Here is a 24,570-nt window from a genome sequence, read left to right as displayed (position 1 = left end):
CTCAATTAACACAAGTTGGTTTTTGTAACTTGTATTTCAATGATCATGGTACATCATAAAATGTGTATACATGATATATGATATTATAATCTCTACATAATGAAAAATAGTATTTGGGGGGTTTCAAGATTTATTTGATAACCCAAAAAATGTGTACTAATTCTTATAATAAAATAATAAAGTGAGGAAATAACAAAATGAAACTAATTTGATAGTACACAAATCTTGTATCAACAATTGGTGTGGTCATTTCTCTTTTAACTTTTTGGTTATGACAATTGCAGCTCCTGCCACAGCCACAACTATGCCTGAGATTATAATTGCTGATTTAAGTGTATGCAATGCTTCCTTCTTTTTCCTTTCCTTTCTCTTCTCCTCTGCCTCAGCTTGTTCCTTCAAACAATTATACCAAAACATATATATAGAGAAACACCATTCAATACATGATGAAAAAAATAAAATAAAAGGCGTAATAAAAGGCGATTGGTTTGCGTTTTTATTTTTTTATTTTTTTTATTTTCATAATTTTTTAAAAAAAATCATATTTTTTATTTTCACCTTTTATTTTTTTTTTAATTCTGAAAATAAAAAATATCGAAAATGAAAACAAAAAATAAAAAACATATACTAAATGCATCCTAAATTTCTTTCGCTAAGATCAATCAATAGTTTAATACTTTTATGTCATGTAATGAATCATGTCTGTTGGCAAACTTTTTAGAAAGCCTTTGATTTGAGAATTTAATTTTGATTCACTATCAATGTAAAATAATTTTACACATATATTCAATTACGGTAATATCATATTATTAAAAATAACTATTTTTCACATTGACTGCACTGTACATCATAATTAAACTCTTGATTTGTAGGTGATCTATCTGAATTAATGGTGATATTAAGATTAATTACACGAACTCAGAGTATTACTTTGTTGAGTAATATCTCTAATAACACAATTTTTTCTTCTGAAATTATCATCTAATCTAATTAGATAGTACATATCAAAGATCCTCTTAGATAATAGTAAATGACATGTTCATTATTATTATGTTATAAATGAAAAAATAATAAATAAATAAATAATATGAAATGTACCTTGGCAGCAGCCACCTCAGATGAAACAGGATCAACTTGAACTTTGGTGTTACTCCCAAGATTCAATTCAGCAGCAACATCTGCAGCTGGAAATGTTTGGTCTGAGTCTGCCATTTTTCTTCTTCTAATTCTGTTTTTTTTTTTTTTAATCAATGGTGTTGTGTATGATATTCTTGCTCTTATTACCAATTTGCCTATTAATCCAAATTGTTGGGAGAGAAAAGAAAAGACACAGAAATAACTCCATACATTATTATTGTCAAGTATTCATGGTCAAATCAATGCCAAGCAGTTGCTGATTGTTTTTGTTGACACGTGTCAATGTTCCAATTGATGAGGTTGTTATGGTTTTGTGGGTATAACCAAATTGCATTTTGGTTCTCAAACTTACCGAGATACTTGCTTAGACTAAGTTAATCTTTATTGGTAAATAGAAAATTAGAAGGTGTGATCAAGTGATTATTTTATTAGGTCACTTAATTATTCTTAACTAAATAGTGCGGGTTTGATTTTTTAAAATGATATAATGTAGTGGGTACTTTGTTAGGGCTTTTAATCAAATAATGAAGCTCAATTTCTTAGAATAAAATGATTTAGTGGTTTCTTTTAGGGGTGTTTATGGGATGGGTATCGGGTTCCTGACCCAGATCCGTCCCTAAATATATACTGGGTCTATTTTTTAGATCTTAATTCAATTCTAAATTCGATGAAATCTAAATATTTTCGGGTCACAACTATATCGGGTCTAAAACGGGTGAAAACTGGATCTTTAAAGCTTTAACAATGATTTATAAAAAAATTTATTTATAAAGAAACTTGTTATCGAAAAGTTGATATCTATATTTAAACTTGAATTTGTCCATAAATTCTAACTTGATACTTCTTTTATCTATTTTCTAATTCAACAAGTGTGATTAAAAATAAAATAATAAGCTTATAATTAATATAATATAATATTAAAATTAATTTAAAACATATATACCTTTTTTAGTTGTCTTAAAGTGCACATAGGTTGGGGTGAAGCCGGATTCATCTTGATTCGGACTCGGTCCAAAATAATGATGGAGTCTATTCTTGAGACCATTATCTGACCCTAAACCCGATAAAATCACATCAAATTAGTCTCTAAAATATTCGAAATCGAACCAAATCTTTAGACCGGACCAAATTATATGCACCCTTAGTTATTTTATTAGGTCTCTTAGTTAAATAGTGCAGTGAGAGTTGGATTTTTTAGAATGATATTATCTAATGGTTATTTCATTAGGTCTCTTAATCAAATAATGAGGATTGCATTTTATAAAATAATATGATCTAATTATTTTATTACAACCATGTTATATATATAGTTATTATCTATAAAATCAGTTATTCGTATAAAATATAAATTAAAATTGTGTAAAATAATACATGTACATACTACATAGTAGTTAATTTAATATTTGATTTTTAGTGCATATGTATTTTTTATTTTCTAAATTTTAACCGAATAATCAGGTTTGATTTTATAGAATAATATGATATAGTAGTAAATAACAAATGATTCTATTTACTCTTACTAATGAAGAGCATTTTGTGACTATTCATATAATTCATATCTAAAAATTTAAACAGCATAAGAATTAGTTATTGTTTTCAACTGTAGATCCTTTAGAAACCTAGGACTAAGCAGAATCTTTTGAACATGATTCAGTTACTGGAAAAGTAGAAAGTAAAAGAACACAACAACAACGTTGTTCGTAGTATACATGCAAATGCATGATTGATTCATGAGCATCCTCATCCACCAACAAAAACAGAACCCTAAATTTCTCGATCAAACCACAACACAACCATGGAATTCTCGTTTAGCAGAGTTAGCAAAACAGCACCAATACCCACAAGCACTCTCTCTCTACCGCCACATGCTTCGTTCTTCCTTCTTTCCGAACACATTCACCTTCCCTTTTCTCCTCAAATCCTGTGCCCTTCTTTCAATACCCATCACCGGTTCCCAGCTCCATGCTCATGTCATTCGAACCGGGTGTCACCCTGACCCATATACCCGAACTTCCCTCATCACTATGTACTCTAAATGCCATCTTCCCAATAATGCACGAAAGGTGTTTGATGAAAATCCCCACTGGGAAAACCCCACCATTTGTTTCAATGCAATGATATCTGGGTATTCCTTCAATTCAAGGATCTTTGATGCTGTCTTGTTGTTTAGGAGGATGAGGGAAATGGGGCTGAATGCAAACTCTGTTACCATGTTGGGTTTGGTCTCTGGGTGTGTTGTTCCGGGTCACTTGAGTGTTGGTGTTTATCTTCATGGTCTTGGTGTTAGGTTGGGTTTGGATGGTGATTTGACTGTGGGGAACTGTTTGATCACTATGTATGTGAAGTGCGGGGAGGTGGAGAATGCGCGCAGGGTGTTTGATGGTATGCCTGCAAGGGATTTGATCTCTTGGAATGCGATGATTTCTGGGTATGCGCAGAATGGGCATGCTAGGCGTGTTTTGGAGCTTTATCGTGAGATGAAGTTGAGTAAGGTGACTCCTGATCCTGTTACCCTTCTTGGGGTCTTGTCATCGTGTGCTAACCTTGGTGCGCAAGGAATTGGTCGCGAAGTGGAGAGGGAGATTGGGGTATTGGGGTTCAGTTCTAATCCATTTTTGACTAATGCACTAATCAACATGTATGCTAGGTGTGGGAATTTGGCACGCGCACATGTGGTCTTTGATTCTATGGCTGAGAAGAGCGTTATTTCTTGGACGGCTATAATTGGCGGGTATGGGATCCACGGACATGGCGAGGTTGCTGTTGATTTATTCAATGAGATGGTTGAGTCTGGCATCAGACCAGATGAGACTGTTTTCGTGAGTGTTCTCTCCGCATGTAGTCATGCAGGTTTGACTGATAAGGGCTTGGAATATTTTGATGCAATGGAGACGAAGTATGGTTTGCGGCAGGGTCCTGAACACTACTCTTGTGTGGTGGATCTCTTAGGCCGAGCAGGTAGACTGAAAGAAGCTATGGATCTCATAGAGTCAATGAAAGTTAAACCTGATGGTGCTGTTTGGGGAGCCCTTCTCGGCGCATGCAAGATTCATAAGAATGTTGAGCTAGCAGAATTGGCCTTTCAACATGTCATTGAACTTGAACCAACAAACATCGGTTACTATGTTCTGTTGTCAAATATATACTCTGATGTTGAGAACTTAGAGGGGGTTCTGAAAGTTCGAGTAATGATGAGGGGGCGAAAGCTTAGAAAGGAGCCAGGATACAGTTATGTAGAATATAAAGGAAAAGTGCACCTTTTTTACTCAGGAGATAGAAGTCATCCTCAAATTGAAGAAATATATAGAATGTTGGATAAATTGGAGAATCTTGTGAAGGAGATTCATCAACCAGCTGTAAAGTATCAGGGAAAGAGTGAAGAACTCTTAATTGGCACAGGGGTGCACAGCGAAAAATTGGCAATTGCGTTCGCTCTCTTGCACACCAAGTCTGGGACTGAGATTACTGTGATGAAAAACCTTAGGGTATGTGTAGATTGTCACTTGTTCATTAAGCTGGTTAGCAAGATTGTCAATCGCCAATTTGTTGTTAGAGATGCCACTCGTTTTCATCATTTCAGAGATGGGGCGTGTTCTTGCAAGGACTACTGGTAAAACTAATGTAGTGCAGTTTCGGGGACGTTCGCGTTTGATAGAACACAAACATTGTTTTGTATTTTCAGCTGATTCCACCTTACCAGTTACAAAGATTAGATTTTATTGTTGTTATTGGTGACTATGGAGAATACAACAATTTTTTGGGAAATTTTCATGGTCAACTCCTTCAAAAGTGACAAGGAAACACCCCACTTGGGAAGGAAGACTGCAATTGCAAAGTGCAATTTCTACTGAAATGTGTATAGCATCTATCAAATGTCATTTAGGGGGAAAAGAACTACTGAGAGGGTAACCAACTTTTCAAGGCTTAACACTTCTTCTGAACTTGTGTCTGTATAAATTATTAATTTATTCAAATAATGTATTTTTTTCATAGACCTTTTTTGTTTTGTTTGTTTTGTCCATTAATTCCAAAATTCTAAAGGAAGGCAAAATTTAAAGCCATTGCCAAAACTTCCATTTGATTACAAAAATAATCATTCACACTCTAATAGTGTAGTCAAACCACCAATTACTACAGCTTTCTCAGTTCCTAAAATACATTCATCTTCAACAAATGGGATTGTTTTCCTTAGCTTCAGATTCACAGGAATGCTTCCTTTTCCTGAAAAACCACAAACATGAGATTGTCTCAACTACTCAAACTCATGATACTGACACCAATAATGCTACACAATCATTCCCTAGATTCCATATTGAGAAGTACTTTTGACCTTTTTCTTAGATACAAATTGCATCTAAATACATCAATATATAAATGGATCATACAAATTCAAACAAATAAGCAATATGGAATGGAGGGAGGATTGTTAGAACCACAAATGAACACAACTACAAATGTGGTAGCATCTATGTGGAATACAAAATAGTTAAACTTGCATCAACTTGGACTTTGATGTATCAAATAAGACTTATCAATTAATACCTCTATTGGTGCTTTCCTGTTCTATACAAATGGCAGCATAATGAGAACCATCTAACTCGAGGAGTACAAACTGCCAATTGCCTGAGATATTCTTCGACTCATCAGGAGGCTCGACGGTAATTTCATGCGCCTGTCGACAAAGTAAAATTCTAAAGGCAGTCAAAACCAATTATCCATCAACATTAAACAAGTTCATTGACATTAATCATATTATTAATGTCTTTGATTAATGACTCTTTCGATTTTAGGCACTACAAGAGTGAGGCATACCTTTGACATCCCATGAGGTCGAAGATGGATGCCGGTTTTCGTATGGTGTCCTAATCGAACAGTAAAAGTATTAAAAGGTGAATTTGAGAAGCCCTTCCCTACAGCTTTTACATATGCTTCCTAGAAATGGGAAAGTCTATTAAGTGATAGAACATAAAATAAAAAATAAAAAATTTACAAACTGGCAACAATATTAACATTCAAAACTATAATTAACCTTCAGAGTCCATAACTTGATTAACTCCAGACGCCGAAGTTCAGGGTCTGCAATCTGAGTCAGCATTTCTATTTCGTAGGGAGAAAAGTATCGTCTTGCAAATGCCAAAACATCATTCTTCAATCTCCTTTGTTTTTCTTCCACATCAATACCAATCTACAATGCAAATGGCAAATTAAAATCAGTTAAAAGATCAAATATTCTTGAGAGACAAAAATGACAACAGAAGAATGAGAAAGTCATAAAACTAGAAGTATATATGATGACCAGTTTACCAAAATAATAATGGTAAACAATCTATACATACCGGAGAGCCCACAGTTACTCCACAAGCAATCAAAGATGAAGTATGTGAGATATTAAAATGAAGTTGTGGTAGGCTCCAATCTTCAGGATATTGCCAATCCACCTATTCAATATGCTGTTAAGAATAGTGTCTTCTCAAGAATACTCAAATGAATAATGTGTTAATGAAGAAATAAGAGAGCTAAATCATACGGAAGTTACAGATAATATCGGTTAAGAAACACACCTCAGGCTTCCCATAACTGTTCTTCTTAAACCTCAAAGCTTTTGGATCAATCTGACAATTTGTCTGATCTAGCAACAAAAATTACTGTTTAGATGCAAATACAGGATGTTTTATGCATATATATCTACTATGTGGAAGGAGTTCCATATTGTTGATAGAATAACATTATACATGACAGGAAAAAACTCAGTCAGTAAGCACAAGAATCATAAAACTTACATCTTGCTAGTGTGGTGCGAACCAATGCACGAGCTAGGATCGCTCTTTTCTTTAGCCGTTCCCCACTCATACGAAATACATTTTCTTTTTCAGAAGGCGATAGAATTTCGAAATATTGGTTTAGTAGGTTTGTGTCCTTTATCTCATCAGGTAAAACATACCAAAAATGAGCTTCCCTACAACAAAACATCCACAAGTAGCGCCGAATGACATTTTATTTAAATTAAGAACATATGAACATGTTCGACAATTAGATACACAAATTAATCACTTACTTTTGCGCCGGAAGTTGTACATGATGCAAGGATGAAGAAGCAGTTACAAGGTTCCTTCCAAGGCAATGTATATTCATCATTAACCGCGCTTTATCCAGCAATGAACTCATGCATACTCTGGACCTAGCATACATATGATTGTCTTCTATATCAGTTCATCATAGCACTAACAGCAAAGAATTCATATAAAGAACAGATACAAACACAATTATATAGCAAACAACACAAGCCATTATTAGTTAAACTTGGATGTCATGTAAATATGAAATTAACAATGTAGCTTAGTAGGCTCGAAAATGAAAATTAAGCAATGTCCATGATCAGAAAACATACAACTCAAATCCCCCTAATCCTAAAAGCATTAATAATGATCTTTTAATGAGAAAAAAAAAGGGGGGAGGATTTTGGTGTGGCCCTCATGGAACGAAATGAATTGAATCTCAAATTCTCTACCTTTTTTACATGTGAACATCAATAATGTCTATTGAAGCAAGCATGAATAAAATCCCAAAACTTAAAAAAAAAATTGCTATTGACATATCATAAGAATAATGATTATCCAAGTAGGTTTTAATTTGTTTAGTAAAAAAAAAAAAATCTAATTTTTATTTCTCCCCTTTTTTGATAATTAGGATGCGAGCTTCAAAACCTAGGGGGGATTTATCATAGTCTCAGAGTTTTGTTGTGGCAATTACTGAACAGTTCAATTCAATTTAACGGTATACGAAGGATGAAAAATGAAATAGTGCAGTAACAAAACAAAGAGACAAAGGAAACGAACCTTACTCAGAAGCAACACCAGAAAGATGAGATTGAGAAAAACCATGGAAACAATTGGAAGGAGGCGCTGCAGAGAGAGAAGGAAAGAGAAATTTTGCAAATGCATCAGAGGTTAATAGCCTCAGAGATGCACCCTACGGATTTTCATCATCAAGAAAAGAGGAAAAAAAATGGGGTGTTCCGAGAATCGAACTCGGGACCTCTCGCACCCGAAGCGAGAATCATACCACTAGACCAAACACCCATTTTTGATGATCTTTACATTGCATATATATAATCAAAATAGATATAAAATTACTGAGTTAAAATGTCGGCACGATAAGAAATCTTGAACATCAACTAATAAATAGATTTTACGGTAATATATGTAAATTTATTGAATTTTTAATTAGATTTTTATATTTTTTAATTAAATTTTTATATCATATTAGATTTTATAATTGAGTCATTATTATAATAAAAGCATTAGAATTAACACAATATTCTTTTAAATAAAATGGAATATAAAGTCAAATGTGAGGTATATTTATTTTGTTTGACAGAACATTATGTTAATTTTAACATTTTTATTACAGTATGAACTTAATTACAAAATCGGATATAATATAGAGACATAATTAAAATATATATATATAATGAATTTGACAAAGTAATTAAACCTAATGAATTTGATAATGCTATTATGTGTAAGGGTAAAAATGGGTAGGGTAGCGTAGGGTTTAGATTTAATTCTAATCCTAACCTTACTTGCAGATTTGAAATTTTTATATAAACTGAATCCTATTTTATTTGCGGGTTGAGAATATTTCAATCCTAATTCTATTTGTTCATAATCCGTAGGTATTCGACTTTATCTGCAACATTATTATATAACTTGATAATAATTTAAAATAGAATTGTCTTTTATGAAAAAAAATATTAAATTATTAATTAATGATCTTCTCTTAATGGTTAAATTTTTTTTGCATTTAGTGAAAAATTTTGGTTCAACATCTACTTAAAACATATTTTTATATAAGTATATAATTTGTACATATATAAAGTACGAATTGATCGAGTAGGGTTGAGACTCAATTCGTACCCTACCCGAGCTGTACGAAAATTCTACTAATATCCTATTCTATCTGTTGTAAATCGAATTAACAATTTTAACCAATTAAATTCAATCGAATTAGATACTTGTAAATAGAATGCATATAATCACCCCTAAGTATGTGGTTTCATTGCCATTACAATGTCAAGTAACTTTCGGTCAAATGGCATTGCCGGCATAGCAACTAGCAAGCAGTTGACTTTGTTATAGAAACCCTATTTCACTTCCAAATGCCATAACACTATATTAGAGAAAGTCAAATAACAGCAAAAGTCAACGTTAAGTTGTAGGAATATATTTCTTTCTTTTGTGTCAACGAGAACATAAGTGAGTGCCTAAACACTAATTACAAAATCATGGGACCCCTCTCTATCCCCCTTAGTGCTATGTATGTTATTGCTAACGAATACAAACACACAATTGTTTACAATAATTGTCAAGCATTAATAAGTATAGCCTACATACAAAATGTTGTACATTCTCCCTTTTTTTATTTCTAAATTTCATTTTTTTTTGGACTTTGTTTAGCGTTAGGATTACATTTGACGTGTTGTGTTCAATTTGTCATTGTTATGAGACTTTTTTTTTTGGTCCAATAAGAATGCATTTATTTATTGAGATATGAACACTAATACATAAATATAGTTATATATGTTTATTAAATACATATTGTTCTTGTGTAAGTAATTTGGACGTAATTCGATTTTTGGAAGCCGACGCTGAGCAGCTAAGAAGATCCGAGCTCTTCATCTAAAGAGATATCACGTCATGGAGAGTATAAATAAAGGAGTAGTGTACCTGCAAAAGACACTCCAATACTTAAGTTAGTATTGTGAATTCAGTCCGTCATTTTAGGATAAAATATCATATTTTTATAGGTGAGATAAAATAGATCGATTACGTTTCTGTTGATCATCTGAATTGAAGAGCATTTATTAGGTTTTAATAAGTGATAATGTCCGGTCGGACATTTTTATTCTAAGATGTAGTCCGTTGAGTTTGATTGCAACGTATAACGCCGAATTATAACGTAAAGTGCCAAATTATGGTGCATAATACCGAATTATTGTTTATAATGCCGAATTATGACATTGAATTTGTAACGACTGTATCACATATAAAATACATATTTTCAGTATACTTTTTTAAAGTTAAAATACCGAGACATAAATTATAAGACACAAATTTTTCTACTCCTATTCCTAATTAATTTTATAAAATCTTATTTCTACTTTAACTTTGTCCCACTTAATTCCTCTTTTTACTCTCTTCTTTTTTAACATTCTTCAGTCTTCTACATCTTTTTGGTAAAGATAAATTTATCATTTTGATATGGATATAAATTAAGTATACTATTACGTATGATGTTACCAAATAAAATAAAATTTTTGTATATATTCATGTCTATGTGTTATTCTATTTTTGTATTTCTATTCATTACTTGTTAAGACAACAAACAAATAGAGTTTAAGTACTCTTAAAATATATTATAAAAATAATTTAATTTTGATGTATTATAAATATAAAGTAATTTTACATATATATATCTAATCGTATAATATTATATCAATAAAAATAATTATTTTTTATATTAATAATGTAATAATTATAAAAAAATATATATAATTAAATAATTATGTAAAATATTTTAAAATAAACTCTTAAAAAAGCTATTTATAAAACATTAATCAACTTGCTTCTTTGTACACAATTAGGGTATATTATGAATAATGTAACTAATCTTTTATTGGTTGGACAATTAATATAAAAGTTTAAAGGTTTTTCGTGATTGTTAACTTAAGTTGGATGATGCACGGACACTGACACGTACAGACATGGGACACGATACGCACGAGATACACTGACACGTGAATTTTAAAATCTTATAAAATACAGGAACACACATACATATAACATATAAAGTATTTTTTAGATAAATCGTAATAATATTTTGATATTTTATTGATATTAAATATAAATGATTTTTTTAATTATTTTTAACGTCTTATTTGAATTATATCAAGTATTTAAAATATTTTTTATTCTAATAAATAATAATATATACTATATCTAAATTTATTTCCATAATATATGTTAAGAATAAGATTGGACACACTGACACGTGATGATATTTAAGTGTGTCCAAACATATCCGAAGAATAATTTTTTATTTTTTATTAAGACACGTTTGAACACAACAGACACGTATGTCGAACGAGTGTCGATAAATTTTGTGTCCAAAATATGTCTGATAAACAAATACGACAACTCAACAAAATGTCCGTGTTTGATAGATATTAGGGATTTCAATTTTGATAGGCGAATGACATGCAAGCATTGAGAGCTTCCTTGTATATATGAAACATGACTTCATGCTGACTTTGTTTTTTCATTTTCTAGACAAAGGGAACAATAAGAAAACTAAAACAATTAGTAAAATATGACTTGCTGAATTGGCAAATGCCCAATTCGATTTATCTCCAAGAAATAATAACTAATAGTATTTTTAGAAATTGTTATACAAATTTTCTTTCCTTTCAAAATTGTTAATAGTGTTTTTTCTTCCGACCCATACTAATATCTCCAAATTCATAACATTTTAAGAAATTAGACAATTTATGTTTAGTTTCATATTCAAATTTTTGAGTTTGAGTATATCATCACATTTTTTTAGATTAATCTTTTTGTCTCCATTCCATTTTTTGAAAATCAATTTTTTTTTCAATCAAATTTAAATTTATTCGTTTGAAATCGAAACTCTTCTACTATATTTCACTTTTTTTTTTCTTCTATTCCATCATACTTTAAGTTTTACATAGAATCTGATCCATTTTTTCATTATGCGAAAAATACGAAATAAATCAAATTAATTTTTTTGATAAAAAATATTGTGTAAAATCTTCAAATTTTTCTTTTTTTTTTCTATTTTTATTTTGTAAGTATAATATTTGAATCAATAAATTTTTTTCCGTATCTATATAAATCGATATTATTATATTTTAATTTCTTTTCGATACCTCCCAAAAAAAAATTTGAATTAAATCTCAAATTAACAGATTAATGTGAGCTTATCGATAAGATTATACACCCTTCCCATAAGAATCCATTTTCCTGAAAGCTTTCAATCTCAAAGCGTGAAGTAGTGTTGTGTTGCTTTGCATTTATCATAATGTTGTTAGTCAAAATATTCGCTTTCACGAGCACTTTTTCAATTTCCATGGCTCCACCAACGTACCCACATATAATTTAATTTAATTTGCATATTGTGATTCCCTCAATTTGCGCATATCTATGAGCCTTTGACAAAAGACCATATGAAAATTAGATTTAATTTTGTTGCATTTATAATTATATTTATTTTTTTAGATGATTATTATTTATATTGTCAATAAAAAAAATAATTATTTATAATAATATAATATTAAATAATTAAATATATCTATAAAATTATTTTATGTTAATAACATATTAAAATTAAATTTATAAAAATGAACAAAAACATAATTTCAATTCAGCAAGATAAGAGTTAATTCACTAATAAAATAAATTACGGTATAAAATAAAAAATATTTAATTTTTAATATTTATTTAAACAAATAAAATTTATTATTCGATCAACTTAAATCAGTTTATACTTTATACATTTTTCTTAACAAATTAATTTTTTTATAGATATATAGTTCTAACAATATTATAAATATTTCTGATTAAATATATTTCATTTTCAATTTAGCCCCCTTGTTTTGTTCCTTTCTTCTCTGCACGTCGTTGTTGATCTTCAATGCATGTGAGTGAGAGCTTAAAAAGAATGAGAATAAGACGCAATTAATGCCTTGATTTTGCTTCTTCTTCTTTTTTATTTATTTAAAAAAGTATTGTTTTGTAATATTATTATATTTTATTTATGTAGTAAAGTATATTTTTTGTCCCTAAATTTTGACAAAAGTTTTAAAAATATCTCTAAGTTTTATTTTATTTTAATTTTGTCCCATAAGTTTTCGATTTGCATTAAATATACCTCTGACGATTAATTTTTCAAAAAATTTAAGATAAATTTAACAACAATTTCATAAAAACAATAACACAAGCAAATCAAACATCATTTTTATGTATTATTGTTAGATTAGTCTTAAATTTTTTAAAAATTTAACCTTTAAAACTATATTTAATGCAAATAAAATTTTTTAGGACAAAACTGAAACAAAATAAAATTTAAAAATAATTTTAAAATTTTGGCCAAATTTCAAAAATAAAAAATATACTTTATCTTTATTTATGTGATATTATTCTTTATTATTGCATTTCTTGCAAATCTAATTAACATTTTCTCTCCCGTATTTTACTTGAATTAGATTTTTTCTCTTGGCCAGTTGGCCCCATTATTTTATTTAATTTTATACAGATAAAAAATCACTAGCTCAAATAATTTGATTACTTTATTCGAAATTAACACGGGCACATACATACACATGCACTCTTGCATCAAATCTTAATTATTATATTTATTTAATATGTCAAAAAAAATGAGTGGTGGAATTGTAAGATTCAATTTCATGAAGCGTGATTGAATAGTGGGAACATCATCATAAGCATTCTATTAGTTCAAGGGTCAACATTATGTACCTTTGGCTGAAAATTCTATTGGTTTGGTCTAAGTTACCTAGAATAATTAATACCAAACCAAATCCATAAAATTATTATGACTTGCTGTTAATTTCAATTCTTAAGATGTAAGACATATGTTATTATAATATATTAAGTTTAAATTTTTCCTTCTTTTTTTTTTTGAAATATGACAAAAATATTTACTATTTTGAGTTCTCATTATTAATAAATATCTCTAAGCATATGTCACATTAAATGAAAATTTCAAAGTATGCATAAGTCATTTTATTTTCAAACAATAATGATAGTTTCACCACTAATGGATTAGTCATTAGTGTGATCTTATCCTTCTTAATCAATGGTACAAGATGTTTAATTATCTACCTACTACCAATATTAATTTTTTTTAATTTTGTTCAAGTCTTAGACAAATTAAAAAGCCTTTAATTTTAGCTAATTCATTGACTCATGTTCATGTATGTACATCTTGCCACCAAATAATTGACAACCAACAAATGTGGAGTTGAATCTCACACACCAACTGAATTATTATGCTAGTACTATATATTACTTTAATTTAAAGTGGTAGTGTGCCACACATTGCTCATGTTTAATTCTTCTCTTAAGTCTTAATCATATGAAAATATATTAACAACCTTTATCTCTAGCTTGAACTACTATTATAAGGTCATGCTTAGCCAATGACCAATCAAGACAACTTACCAAAGTTACATTAAAATATTTAGTAATAAAAAAAATTCTATGTACAACAAAAATTAACTATTAAATTAATTATTATATATTTATTTACATTTTTTTAAAATAGAATAATCAAATATGTCATAATATAATAATTAAATTTGTGAGTAAAATATTGTTTTTATCCCCAACGTTTGGGGTAAGTTTTAAAGTTGTCCCTAACATTTGAATCGTCCTATTTAAGTCCCTAACGTTTCAAAATTGACTCAATATTGTCCTACCGTTAGAAATCTGTTAACATAATTCACGGCGGGTCAAAATTGAGACGATTTTGAAACGTTAGGGACTTAAATAGGGCGAACACGTTGGGGACAAAAACGATATACATAGAAATAAATTTTAATTTTATCCTTTAATAATATCAATTTTTTACGGTACATAGTTATTCAATTATTTTTTAATCAAATCTAAGTAAATTACACTTAATCACATTAATTTTATTCTAAATAAATTTATTTTTTTATAATTTTACTCTTAAAAATTTTTACTCATCATAAAATATTTGTAGAATGATTAATACATAAACTTGTGAGGAAAAAATGATACATATACAATAAAGTAATGTGTTTCTAGTCATTTTACAAACATTCTATGATGAGTAAAAATTTTTAAGAGTAAAATTATAAAAAAAAAGAAAATTTATTTAGAATCAAAGTAACGTGATTAAGTGTAATTTACTTAAATGTGATTAAAAATTAATTGAATAATTATGTATCGTAAAAGATTAATATTGATAAAGGATAAAATTAAAATTTATTTCTTTGTATCGTTTTTGTCCCCAATATTTTCGTCCTATTTAAGTTCCTAACGTTTTAAAATCGTCTCAATTTTGTCCCACCGTCACTTTCGTTAACAGATTCTTAACGGCAGCACAACATTAAGTTAGTTTTGAAACGATTCAAACATTAGGAACAACTTTAATACTTATCCCAAACGTTGAGGACAAAAATGATACTTTACTCTTAAATCTGCAATAAACAATAATATAATAATCTTTTATGAAATGTTAAATACATATTTTTATACATGATGATTAATTTTTTGTGTATACATAGCATGATAGTTAAATAAAGTAAATTAAGACACTAATAATTCATATCCCATTATTTGTTGATATATAAATTAAAACAAACAAATAAAAAAAATGAATGAGAATTTTTTTTCATATTCAAGTGTTTTAATTTGCTTACAACCAAAATAATATAATCTATTATTTTATTTAAATAAATTAATATAGTTGTTAGATAAAATAAAGTTGCTCTACCAACTAATTAAGTAATCATTCAAACAATTAAAAATCTCTTTATAGAATAAAAATATTTTTCTAAGTCAAAATTCAAAAGAAAATGACCCTTTTATACATACATCACAACATGCCCTTGATTGTACCCTCTTTTGTCCTTCAAATTCTTATAATCAACTCATTCACACACATATATATATAGTCCCAAACCTTTCTCTTCACCTTGCTCAAAAGCCATTTTCTCTACAAAAATCTTCTCTTTTAATTTCTTCCTCAAAAACCCATCTAGTAAATTCATATAGCTAGTTCAATCAAACCTTTTTATTTTTTATTTTTGGGAAAAAAAATGTTGGGGAAAAAGGTGGTATCATTGAAGAAACTAGCAAAAAAAGTGAAGGTTGTTGGTATTGGAGCTGAAAAAGAAGCTTCTTCATACAATGAATGTTTGTTAAAAGAGAATGAAGAAGAAGAAGAAGAAGAATCATCACCATCATCCAACACAAGAAGAACAAGAACACCAACAGGTTATTTTGCAATCTATGTTGGTGAAGAGAGGCAGAGATATGTTGTTCCAACAAGCTACCTCACTCACCCTTTGTTCAAGATCTTGCTTGAGAAATCATACAATGAATTTGGATTCTCACAGAGTAATGGCCTCATTGTTCCATGCAAAGTTTCCACATTTCAAGAGGTTGTTAATGCTATAGAATCCAACAATGGCAAGTTTGACTTGGCCAAAATTTTTGAAGATTTTCTATAATATTATGTGCCATCTTTTTTCTTTTTTCTTTGTTTTTTTTTTTAAATGGGTAAGTGTTAAGATATATATAGGATACGAGAAAGTTTAGGGGCATCAATTTTTGTATTTTGTGGCCAGCACTTAACCATCAAAAGAAAAGTGAGTGATTTTTTACCATTGGATATAATCTTACACCATTAAAAACACTATTGATGACCAATTGATGGTTACAAAACACAAAAGTTACTAGCCCTAGCACTCTTCTGTAGGATACACTTTACTAGAATTAGAATATAGACACACTTATGTGCAATATGTATGCAATTTTCATAGGTCTCCAATTCTTGGAGATATTAACTTTAATTAGCTTATGTTAAACGTTTTGTTATGAATAGTTTTTCAATTGAATGATGTTATACTTATTTGAACATTAACCGATAAGTATTTAATTTGACACTAGTATGTAAATAATTAAGAGTTTGTACGACATGATATGTAAATTATTGGGCAATTTATATTAATAAATAATTGAAAATCAATTTTACGCGGATATCTTAAATAAAAATTGGCTACATGCATGCATGTGTTAAATAAATTTATATAAATCGAATTAGACCAATTCAAATTATTAGAGCAAAAGAAACATTGTATCATTTTTGGGATAAAAACTTGTGAATAATATGAAAATTCGTGAACAACCAAACCTAATTTTAATTCTACTTGTGAATCGAATTAGTTGGAATTTAGTCAAGATCCCAAAAACAATACCATGTCATTTTTGTTCTAATAAATCGAATTAAGAATGCATGCTAAATCGAATTGGACTAATTCAATAAGTCAGTATATAGTTCTGAATTAGACTAATTTAATAATTCAGTATATAAATCTATTTAGGACATCTGTGTAAAATTGATCTCCAATTAATTTATTGATGTAAATTTACCTAAATTATTAGTACTATATGCTAGTGAAATTTCAATATTGGAAGAATCACAGTACACTCTTTCTTCAATGTTCTCCCTCCTTTTACAACTGTCATCCACCCAATACCCCAGTAATCAGTGGCAACAATTGTGTTGGGAAACTTACAAATCTTCACATAGTCAAATGTTGTCTGAATTGAATACTTTAAAGGGTATAACAATTTCGGTGGATGATTTATTCCTTCATTATTGCAGTTTACATTATTTCTTACCAATATTTCAATAGACCAAGTACAACCATAAATTGGGATTGAAGAAGCAACATATAGTTGTATGAATTTGTAAATGATAATTATCACCATCATTCAATCTTACAACCATTCAGAAGTATACTCTTCATATGATCAATTAATTCTTGAATCTGCTCTCTTGAATGAAGTGGTGATGGATACACAAAAGCACAATCCAATTTTCCATCCTTAATGGTGTCAAATAAGGACATGGATGTTCCTATACCATGTAAGGAGCCACAACTTAGATAGTCCTCCACCCCAAGCTCTTGACGAATTCCGGCCGAATCATCGACAATGGGGTCTTCGAACACAGAGATCAATGAAGTTCTAAGCGATGATGACGGCGTCAAACCTGGGTTTTCAATAGCCTTGAGCATGAGGAAGTTGAGGTCAGACATGTCTGTGAAATGCTTGTTGCTGTTCTTAGCATTTGCAAAGGATGTGTAGATTCTCTCTGCTAGTTCCCATAGGGTTTCTTTACACACATCATGTGTGTTCATGATTGCAGAATGGTAAAAACCTGAACCAAAACAATATATTCAGAATCAGAACGTTAAAGTGTGCATCACATTCCTTCATGTACTCTGATTCTCACTTATCATCTTCACGTGAAGGTAAAGACAACTTCATGCCAGTGATTACCATATTCTTAATAGATTCTGATGGAAAATGATTCATATTTGGTAGTTTCTTTAAAAGTGATGACCATAACATTTTTTTTTTCTTCTACAAACCAAACTAGGCTCTATGTTAAGGTACCAATAGCAGTACAAAACAATCTTTAAGAAAATGGCAGAAAGAATACAAGAAATTAAGGCTTACCAACATGGTCCCTGGAAAGAACAGGATCGAGCATCGAACGGCAATCGATAAGGGTAACCATACCATATTTTTCCCTTTGATAATCAGGAAGATTCTTAGAGGTCCATGAAGCAATCATTCCAGCTGCTGCAAGTGCTCCACAGAGCTTAATTCCTCTTGATTTGCATGCCTACATGATCTTTTAAAATTAAATTAATCCAAAAGGGAAAAAAATGTTCTAGGAAGAATATGAATAACAAATATGTTACTAGTAGTCTGATACTACAAGAAGAACAAACAAATTTAGCATTTTGAAGGGAATTCTATACTTCCATTAAGCTAAATTGGCCCATATCAAATTTTTGTTTTCAGCATGAATAGTAAAGCATAGACACTTTGAGGAGTTGTAGGGTCCACATATTGCGAAAAAATAAATGTTTTTAATTTTAATAATATCACTCTTATTTTTATAATTTCGAGTACTGCTAGAGAATCAATAGCCTAAGCCTAAGCGTACAATGTGTACAATAGACTAAATCTTTGGTCCATGAATAAAATGAATATCTGGATACTAGAGATAATAAATATCTCATGTAACTCTAATACCATATCATGAAACCATTCTTCACCTAAAAATCGGATCTAAATCTCTAATACCATGTCATTATACTCATCTCAAAAGCTTCAACTAATAGATAAAAATAACACTAATTGTTATATCTTTAATACTCCCTAAATCTCCCTAAATATTCCATTGACTCCACGTACTTTCCCTTTCATATAAATATATTAGCTCAAATCAGTGGACAGTGGACACTACACTAGTGATTAAAATCATAAATCTTCCCATTCGCAACACTTAAATATGTTAAATTACTTGAAGTACTAAAGAATATACCGAAAATTATTATAGAAAATTAGAAATTAGTAACTTCTCACATCAATTAGATTTTTGGTTTCTTCTTCGTTGAATCGCAACCTCAGAATCCTAGAGCTTCTTGGCGAATCAGCATCTACGAAATTCAAATTCCCAAGCCTGAACCCGTTCAACGAATAGCCAAGCATGTCAAATCCACGCGCCCAAAACGGTTTCCTCTTTTTCTCTTCAGGAACCAGATCCTCAAGCGCCACGTTCATCTCTTCCACTTCCATCTTCCTTCCGCCGCCATCGCCGCCGATGCGCAACCGCTCGATCAGCTCCCCTAACAGCGCCGTTGAAGTAACTCGGTCACAGACCGCCGTGTGCAGGCGGAGGAACACCGCTAACCGGTCATCTTCGATCGCGTACGCGCTCGCAAACATCGCGTCGATCTCTCCCTCGCTGTGATCGCGCCACGTGTTCACATTCAGCTCGTGCTCGAAGAGAGCGTGGAAGGGCTCGATTTGATCGTGTCCGTTGGATTGGGTTTGGATGATTTGGGAAGCTGATTGGTGATCGTACGGTTGGATTTCAACGTAGGGAGTTTGTTGAGTAACGAAGTGGAAGGTGTTGGTGGAATCGTCGAAGTGGATTTTTGAGCGGAGGATAGGATGGGAATTTTGGATATCGTTGAGGGCATTTTGGAGAAACGAGATGGTTGGTGGTTTAGAGAGGATGAGGCCTAGTACAGTGATTCCAGTGCCACCGGGAACAGCCTTGCACCAGCTGAACTCGGTGCCGCCAACGGGTCGACTCGTTGACTCGGTCATTTGATGAGAGACTCAACTACACACTCTCTATGCAAGTGAAGTAACAAGAGCAAGTTAACGCCACATATATATACTAAGAAATTATGTTATCTTATCTACTTAGTAATATAAAAATATACTCAAGAAAGTAAATTACAATGGGATTGGGAAATGGGAATAGATGGTGGCTGAGTTCTAAGTGGGAATTCAAGAAACCATTGGAAAGTGTGGGGTTGAATGACTAGGACTAATTACTAAGCGTGTATTGAGAAATGAATTTGACCTTCTAATTGGTGAGTTAATGTAAGTTGTAACATTTAATCTCGCACAAAAATTGACCTGTATGCTGGCATCAAATTACCAATAGTTATCACATGAAGATGACCTTTCATAAAAATGGTGGAAACATTTGCATCTCTCTAACAATTGTGGATCTTTTTGTGTTGGTTACGAAAGATTCGAGCGTTGTTTTTATTATGAAATATATCAAATTAATTTATATATTCGACAAATTATTTGTTTTGTGCAGTGAAAATGTCACTAAATCAATCATCATATATTCATATATAAAATATGTGTTGCTTAATTGTACATATAACATAGTTGTTCACTTGTTTGTGCAGTTTTTTAGAAATAACCTCATCTTATATGTTATAACTAAAATTGTGAATGTTCAAATTTTTTATGGTTAAAAATAATAATTTGTCCTAAATTAACTGTAATCATATATTCACCTAACTATTAAAAACTTAGTTGAATTTTTTTTTTCAAAACATCCTCACATTTCAAGTGTTTTTGGACTGTGAGCAATCTTAAAGAAGAAAAACTTTTATATGAACACAGGCCCAATTGGATGACCCGACCCGAATATCTAACGAGCTGGCGGCCCATTTACTTTAGCAGCCCTATGAGATGAACTCTTCAGACTTCAATCAGATCCTTTCAACTCACTCTCCGGCTGCTCGAACTCTTCCTCTACGTCAATGGCGGAACCTCAGGTTCGGAACCACCCTCTCACCTTCACTATCACTTCTACAACCTTCAATCTGTAAACCTCACTTTTTATTTTTGTTTTCTTCTGCAGACTGATGAAGCTTCCTTGGAGCAGCAACTCAATGCTACTTCTCTCTCGTCGTCGTATGCTTCTTTTCTCTCTTTCCCTTCTGTTTCCGTTTCGTTAATTTTTGTATTTTTATATTTTTTCTTTGACTTGAAAAAAGAAATAGTTCTCTACTGAACTGTCTAATGAGAATTGTGAATCTATGTGGTGGTGGCGGCGGCGGCGGTGATCGGTGCAGTTCCAGCACTTCCGATCAAAATTCAGCTTCTCAGTAAGTTTCCTCTTCAAATTCTTAATTCAGGTTTTTAGTTTCCAGCATTTGACTATTTTTATCGTATTATAATTATTATTATTATTATTATTATTATTAAATTAATTAATTTTTGCGGTAGGTTGACCTTAGATCAGAAGTTTGCTATTGTGAGGAGTATTGGAGAGGAGTGCATTCAAGAAGACGAACTCCGAAACCTCCTTGACAAGAAACCCGAGCCAGTTTGCTATGATGGATTTGAACCTTCTGGAAGAATGCACATTGCTCAGGTTTTTTTTTTCATATATAAATTGTTTCAAATGAATGTCATTTTTCAGTAGGTTCGTCTATTTTAGTGGAAGAAATGTTGCTGATGATTTGTGTTGCTAGAATAGGGGTACGAGTTTTGAATATGATGGATTTACCATATTGTAACTAGGGAATTTTATTAAAATGTGGAATATGAATGTAGCAGTATCTATTAAATGAATAATATATACATAATTATCTTAATTAAATATCCTAATCACTATATCCTTTATATAGAGACATAATGGCTAGACTCTATTGCTGTTAACTTCATCTCATCTGCATGAGACATGGAGTAGAGAGATCAGTCTTATCTTTAATTACAAAATTAGTGAAATGCACAAGAAGACTAAAGTAGCAGTAAATGATATGAATACGTAGCAAACTTTGAGTATTTGTGTATCATAGGCTAATAAATAGTGTATAGTTGATGACTAAGGTAAATGAATATGGCGTGAATGGTTTTGAAGGCCTTGTGGTTTATGTATAGGGAGTGATGAAGGCAATCAATGTGAACAAGCTGATATCTGCTGGCTGCCGCGTTAAAATCTGGATCGCAGATTGGTTTGCCAAGCTAAATAACAAAATGGGGGGAGACTTGAAGAAAATTGAGACAGTGGGTAATTACTTCATTGAGATCTGGAAAGCTGTTGGGATGGATTTGGATGGAGGAAAAGTTGAGTTCCTGTGGTCATCGAAAGAAATTAATGCAAGGGCTGATGAGTACTGGCCTCTTGTGTTGGATATAGCTCAGAAGAACAACCTAAAAAGGATTCTCAGGTTCTTGCTTCTTTTAATGATTTTATTTATATGATTTGGTAAAATGGTGAATTTGGACTTGCATATTGACTTTTTTTTTATTTTTTTCCCCTTCAAATAATATAGGTGTAGCCAAATTATGGGAAGAAGTGAACAGGATGAGTTGACTGCTGCTCAGATATTTTATCCATGCATGCAGTGTGCTGACATATTTTACCTCAAGGTGAATTTCTGCTTTCTTCTTTATATATACTTGCATCGTTTATTTTACATTTGTATAAACAGTGCTCTTATGTGTGAACTGTCTATATTTGTAGCTGGGGAAATATGGTTTGGAAACTTGTAGATGACTAGATGGTTTGGATGTTTTGATTTCTGCATTTACTGACTATTGAATGATTTTGCTATACTGCTTTTCCCCTCCTACTTTCTTCAGTTTCTATAATATCCAACTGGTATATAATTTTTTATTCAAATTAGTATTCAGATGTCGTGATGTCTCTCAATTCCTAACCTTTAAATCTATAGTTGTCAATTTTCTTAAAACATGTTAGTAAGTAATGCATTATGTTTTATCTTAGAACAGGCTGACATCTGCCAACTGGGAATGGATCAGCGAAAAGTGAATGTACTTGCTAGAGAATATTGCGATGACATTAAGAGAAAGAACAAGCCCATTATTCTGTCCCACCGTATTCTCCTACACTCACTTTTTAAACTAATGCATTGTGAAGCTGTTTATCTTTACTAATTGATTTTGCGGTGATTTGCAGACATGCTGCCCGGTCTACTGCAAGGGCAAGAAAAGATGTCAAAAAGTGATACGTCTTCTTCCATTTTCATGGAAGATGAGGAGGTAAGCTGCTGATAGTGTCATGGAAGTGCTTTTTTCTTCTTCCAGTAAAAGATTGCTTATAATCAAAAGGGATAAAAAGTCACAAATATGTAAAATTGTGTCTGTTAAATAGTTTTTTCAGTTCCTTCTTCGTAACTTTTTTTTAAATGACTTCTCAACTTTATATTTTTGATATCACAGGCCGAAGTGAATGTGAAGATAAAGAAGGCATATTGCCCACCACAGATAGTGGAAGGAAACCCATGTTTGGAGTACATTAAATATCTTGTCTTACCATGGTTTCATGAGTTCACAGTGGAGCGTAGTGAAAGTAATGGTGGTAACAAGTAAGTTTTTGCTACCTTATGTCCAATAATAAGTGGTCCTTATGTTGATGACATTTGAGTGGTCTACTTTTTTTCCCCTTCCTCGGTTAGTCGGCTTTAACATCACATTGTTAGCTGGAGCAATTTTCTTGACCATTCTGGTGCATTCCGTATATGTAGCTTCCTTTTTCTTCTGTACAATTTATTGTTGTTATGTGTTCCTGATTTCATTTAATCTCAGGACATTCAAAACCTTTGAAGAGCTGACCGCCGCGTATGAAAGTGGGGAAGTACATCCAGGTGACCTCAAGCCAGCTTTGTCGAAGGCATTGAATAAAATTCTGGAGGTGATTTTTCTGATTTTGTTTATGCATCTTTTACTTTTCTTTGGTCCCTCTTAAGTTTCAAAGCAACAATGTAGCATACTAAATTATTGTTTCTTGAAATATGCAGCCGGTAAGGCAACACTTCAAAAATGACAAAAATGCTAAAGAGCTTCTTAAAAAGATTAAGGTGAGTATCAATTTATATTTAGTAAAATATAATTCATCAAACAATCTTAGTTATTTTGTATAAATTTGTATTTATCTTTGAACATTCAATAACCTTAATTGGTGTTGGTTTTGCAGGCTTACAGGGTCACCAAGTAATGAGCTAGTATCCTCCATGCTAATTCTAGTATTTGCCAGTGCCAGGGTCATTAACTCTTTTTTGTTAGCAAATGCACGTTTTTGTTGAAAAAAATACCATAGAGGTCTGCTTTTTTATGTGAATTCACACAGGAAAATTTTCAGATATTGGGGATTCATTTTTTCTGTAATGTTCTATACTATTTTTGCAGCAATATTCTGTTCTATACTATCATCGTCAACGTCTTTTTTTTTTTTTTCACTTTGAAACCCTTTCGAATGTGACTTGATGCACACGTAACTTTA

At 31.2% G+C, this 24,570-nt stretch overlaps 6 protein-coding genes and 1 non-coding gene across 8 annotated transcripts; 3 read left to right on the top strand and 4 right to left on the bottom strand.

The window, feature by feature from the left end:
• Positions 1-107: 107 nt before the first annotated feature.
• Positions 108-1,300, bottom strand: LOC148575495 (uncharacterized). Its single transcript, XM_088506422.1, has 2 exons — positions 1,099-1,300; positions 108-393 (listed from the first exon to the last, which is right to left on the bottom strand). Exons 1-2 carry the CDS (start codon positions 1,210-1,212, stop codon positions 247-249), a joined length of 261 nt encoding a protein of 86 aa, XP_088362548.1. The 5' UTR covers positions 1,213-1,300; the 3' UTR covers positions 108-246.
• Positions 1,301-2,710: 1,410 nt separating this feature from the next.
• Positions 2,711-5,129, top strand: LOC107628051 (Pentatricopeptide repeat (PPR) superfamily protein). Its single transcript, XM_088504286.1, has one exon. It carries the CDS (start codon positions 2,868-2,870, stop codon positions 4,749-4,751), a length of 1,884 nt encoding a protein of 627 aa, XP_088360412.1. The 5' UTR covers positions 2,711-2,867; the 3' UTR covers positions 4,752-5,129.
• A 65-nt stretch (positions 5,130-5,194) lies between these two features.
• LOC107626383 (4'-phosphopantetheinyl transferase superfamily) lies at positions 5,195-8,172 on the bottom strand. 2 transcript variants are annotated; one of them, XM_016329256.3, is made up of 9 exons: positions 7,979-8,172; positions 7,193-7,315; positions 6,918-7,093; positions 6,699-6,766; positions 6,474-6,575; positions 6,167-6,322; positions 5,950-6,069; positions 5,680-5,809; positions 5,195-5,358 (listed from the first exon to the last, which is right to left on the bottom strand). In XM_016329256.3, the coding sequence occupies exons 2-9, from the start codon at positions 7,300-7,302 to the stop codon at positions 5,231-5,233; spliced, it is 990 nt and encodes a 329-aa protein (XP_016184742.1). In that variant the 5' UTR covers positions 7,303-7,315; positions 7,979-8,172; the 3' UTR covers positions 5,195-5,230. The 2 variants fall into 2 exon arrangements, with proteins under 2 accessions (XP_016184742.1, XP_016184740.1); XM_016329254.3 differs by having other exon boundaries at positions 7,974-8,171.
• TRNAP-CGG (transfer RNA proline (anticodon CGG)) lies at positions 8,145-8,216 on the bottom strand. Its single transcript has one exon. It is a non-coding gene; the product is annotated as a tRNA-Pro (tRNA).
• A 7,705-nt stretch (positions 8,217-15,921) lies between these two features.
• Positions 15,922-16,671, top strand: LOC148575494 (SAUR-like auxin-responsive protein family). The gene has a single exon (XM_088505449.1). The coding sequence runs from the start codon at positions 16,019-16,021 to the stop codon at positions 16,430-16,432; it is 414 nt and encodes a 137-aa protein (XP_088361575.1). The 5' UTR covers positions 15,922-16,018; the 3' UTR covers positions 16,433-16,671.
• An 867-nt stretch (positions 16,672-17,538) lies between these two features.
• On the bottom strand, positions 17,539-20,313 carry LOC107626381 (uncharacterized). The gene is made up of 3 exons (XM_016329252.3): positions 19,368-20,313; positions 18,450-18,618; positions 17,539-18,147 (listed from the first exon to the last, which is right to left on the bottom strand). The coding sequence occupies exons 1-3, from the start codon at positions 20,115-20,117 to the stop codon at positions 17,696-17,698; spliced, it is 1,371 nt and encodes a 456-aa protein (XP_016184738.1). The 5' UTR covers positions 20,118-20,313; the 3' UTR covers positions 17,539-17,695.
• Positions 20,314-20,939: 626 nt separating this feature from the next.
• Positions 20,940-24,479, top strand: LOC107626382 (Tyrosyl-tRNA synthetase, class Ib, bacterial/mitochondrial). The gene is made up of 12 exons (XM_088504309.1): positions 20,940-21,094; positions 21,181-21,233; positions 21,395-21,427; positions 21,549-21,696; positions 22,206-22,495; positions 22,601-22,697; positions 23,061-23,166; positions 23,248-23,330; positions 23,511-23,656; positions 23,877-23,982; positions 24,089-24,148; positions 24,265-24,479. Exons 1-12 carry the CDS (start codon positions 21,080-21,082, stop codon positions 24,283-24,285), a joined length of 1,158 nt encoding a protein of 385 aa, XP_088360435.1. The 5' UTR covers positions 20,940-21,079; the 3' UTR covers positions 24,286-24,479.
• Positions 24,480-24,570: the final 91 nt, after the last annotated feature.

The sequence above is a fragment of the Arachis ipaensis genome, chromosome B2 (genome assembly GCF_059453495.1).
Source record: "Arachis ipaensis isolate K30076 ecotype BB chromosome B2, ASM5945349v1, whole genome shotgun sequence".
Classification (NCBI taxonomy): Eukaryota; Viridiplantae; Streptophyta; class Magnoliopsida; order Fabales; family Fabaceae; genus Arachis; species Arachis ipaensis.
The sequence above is the reverse complement of the archived record's forward strand: the minus strand, read 5'-3'. Positions and strand labels throughout refer to the sequence as shown.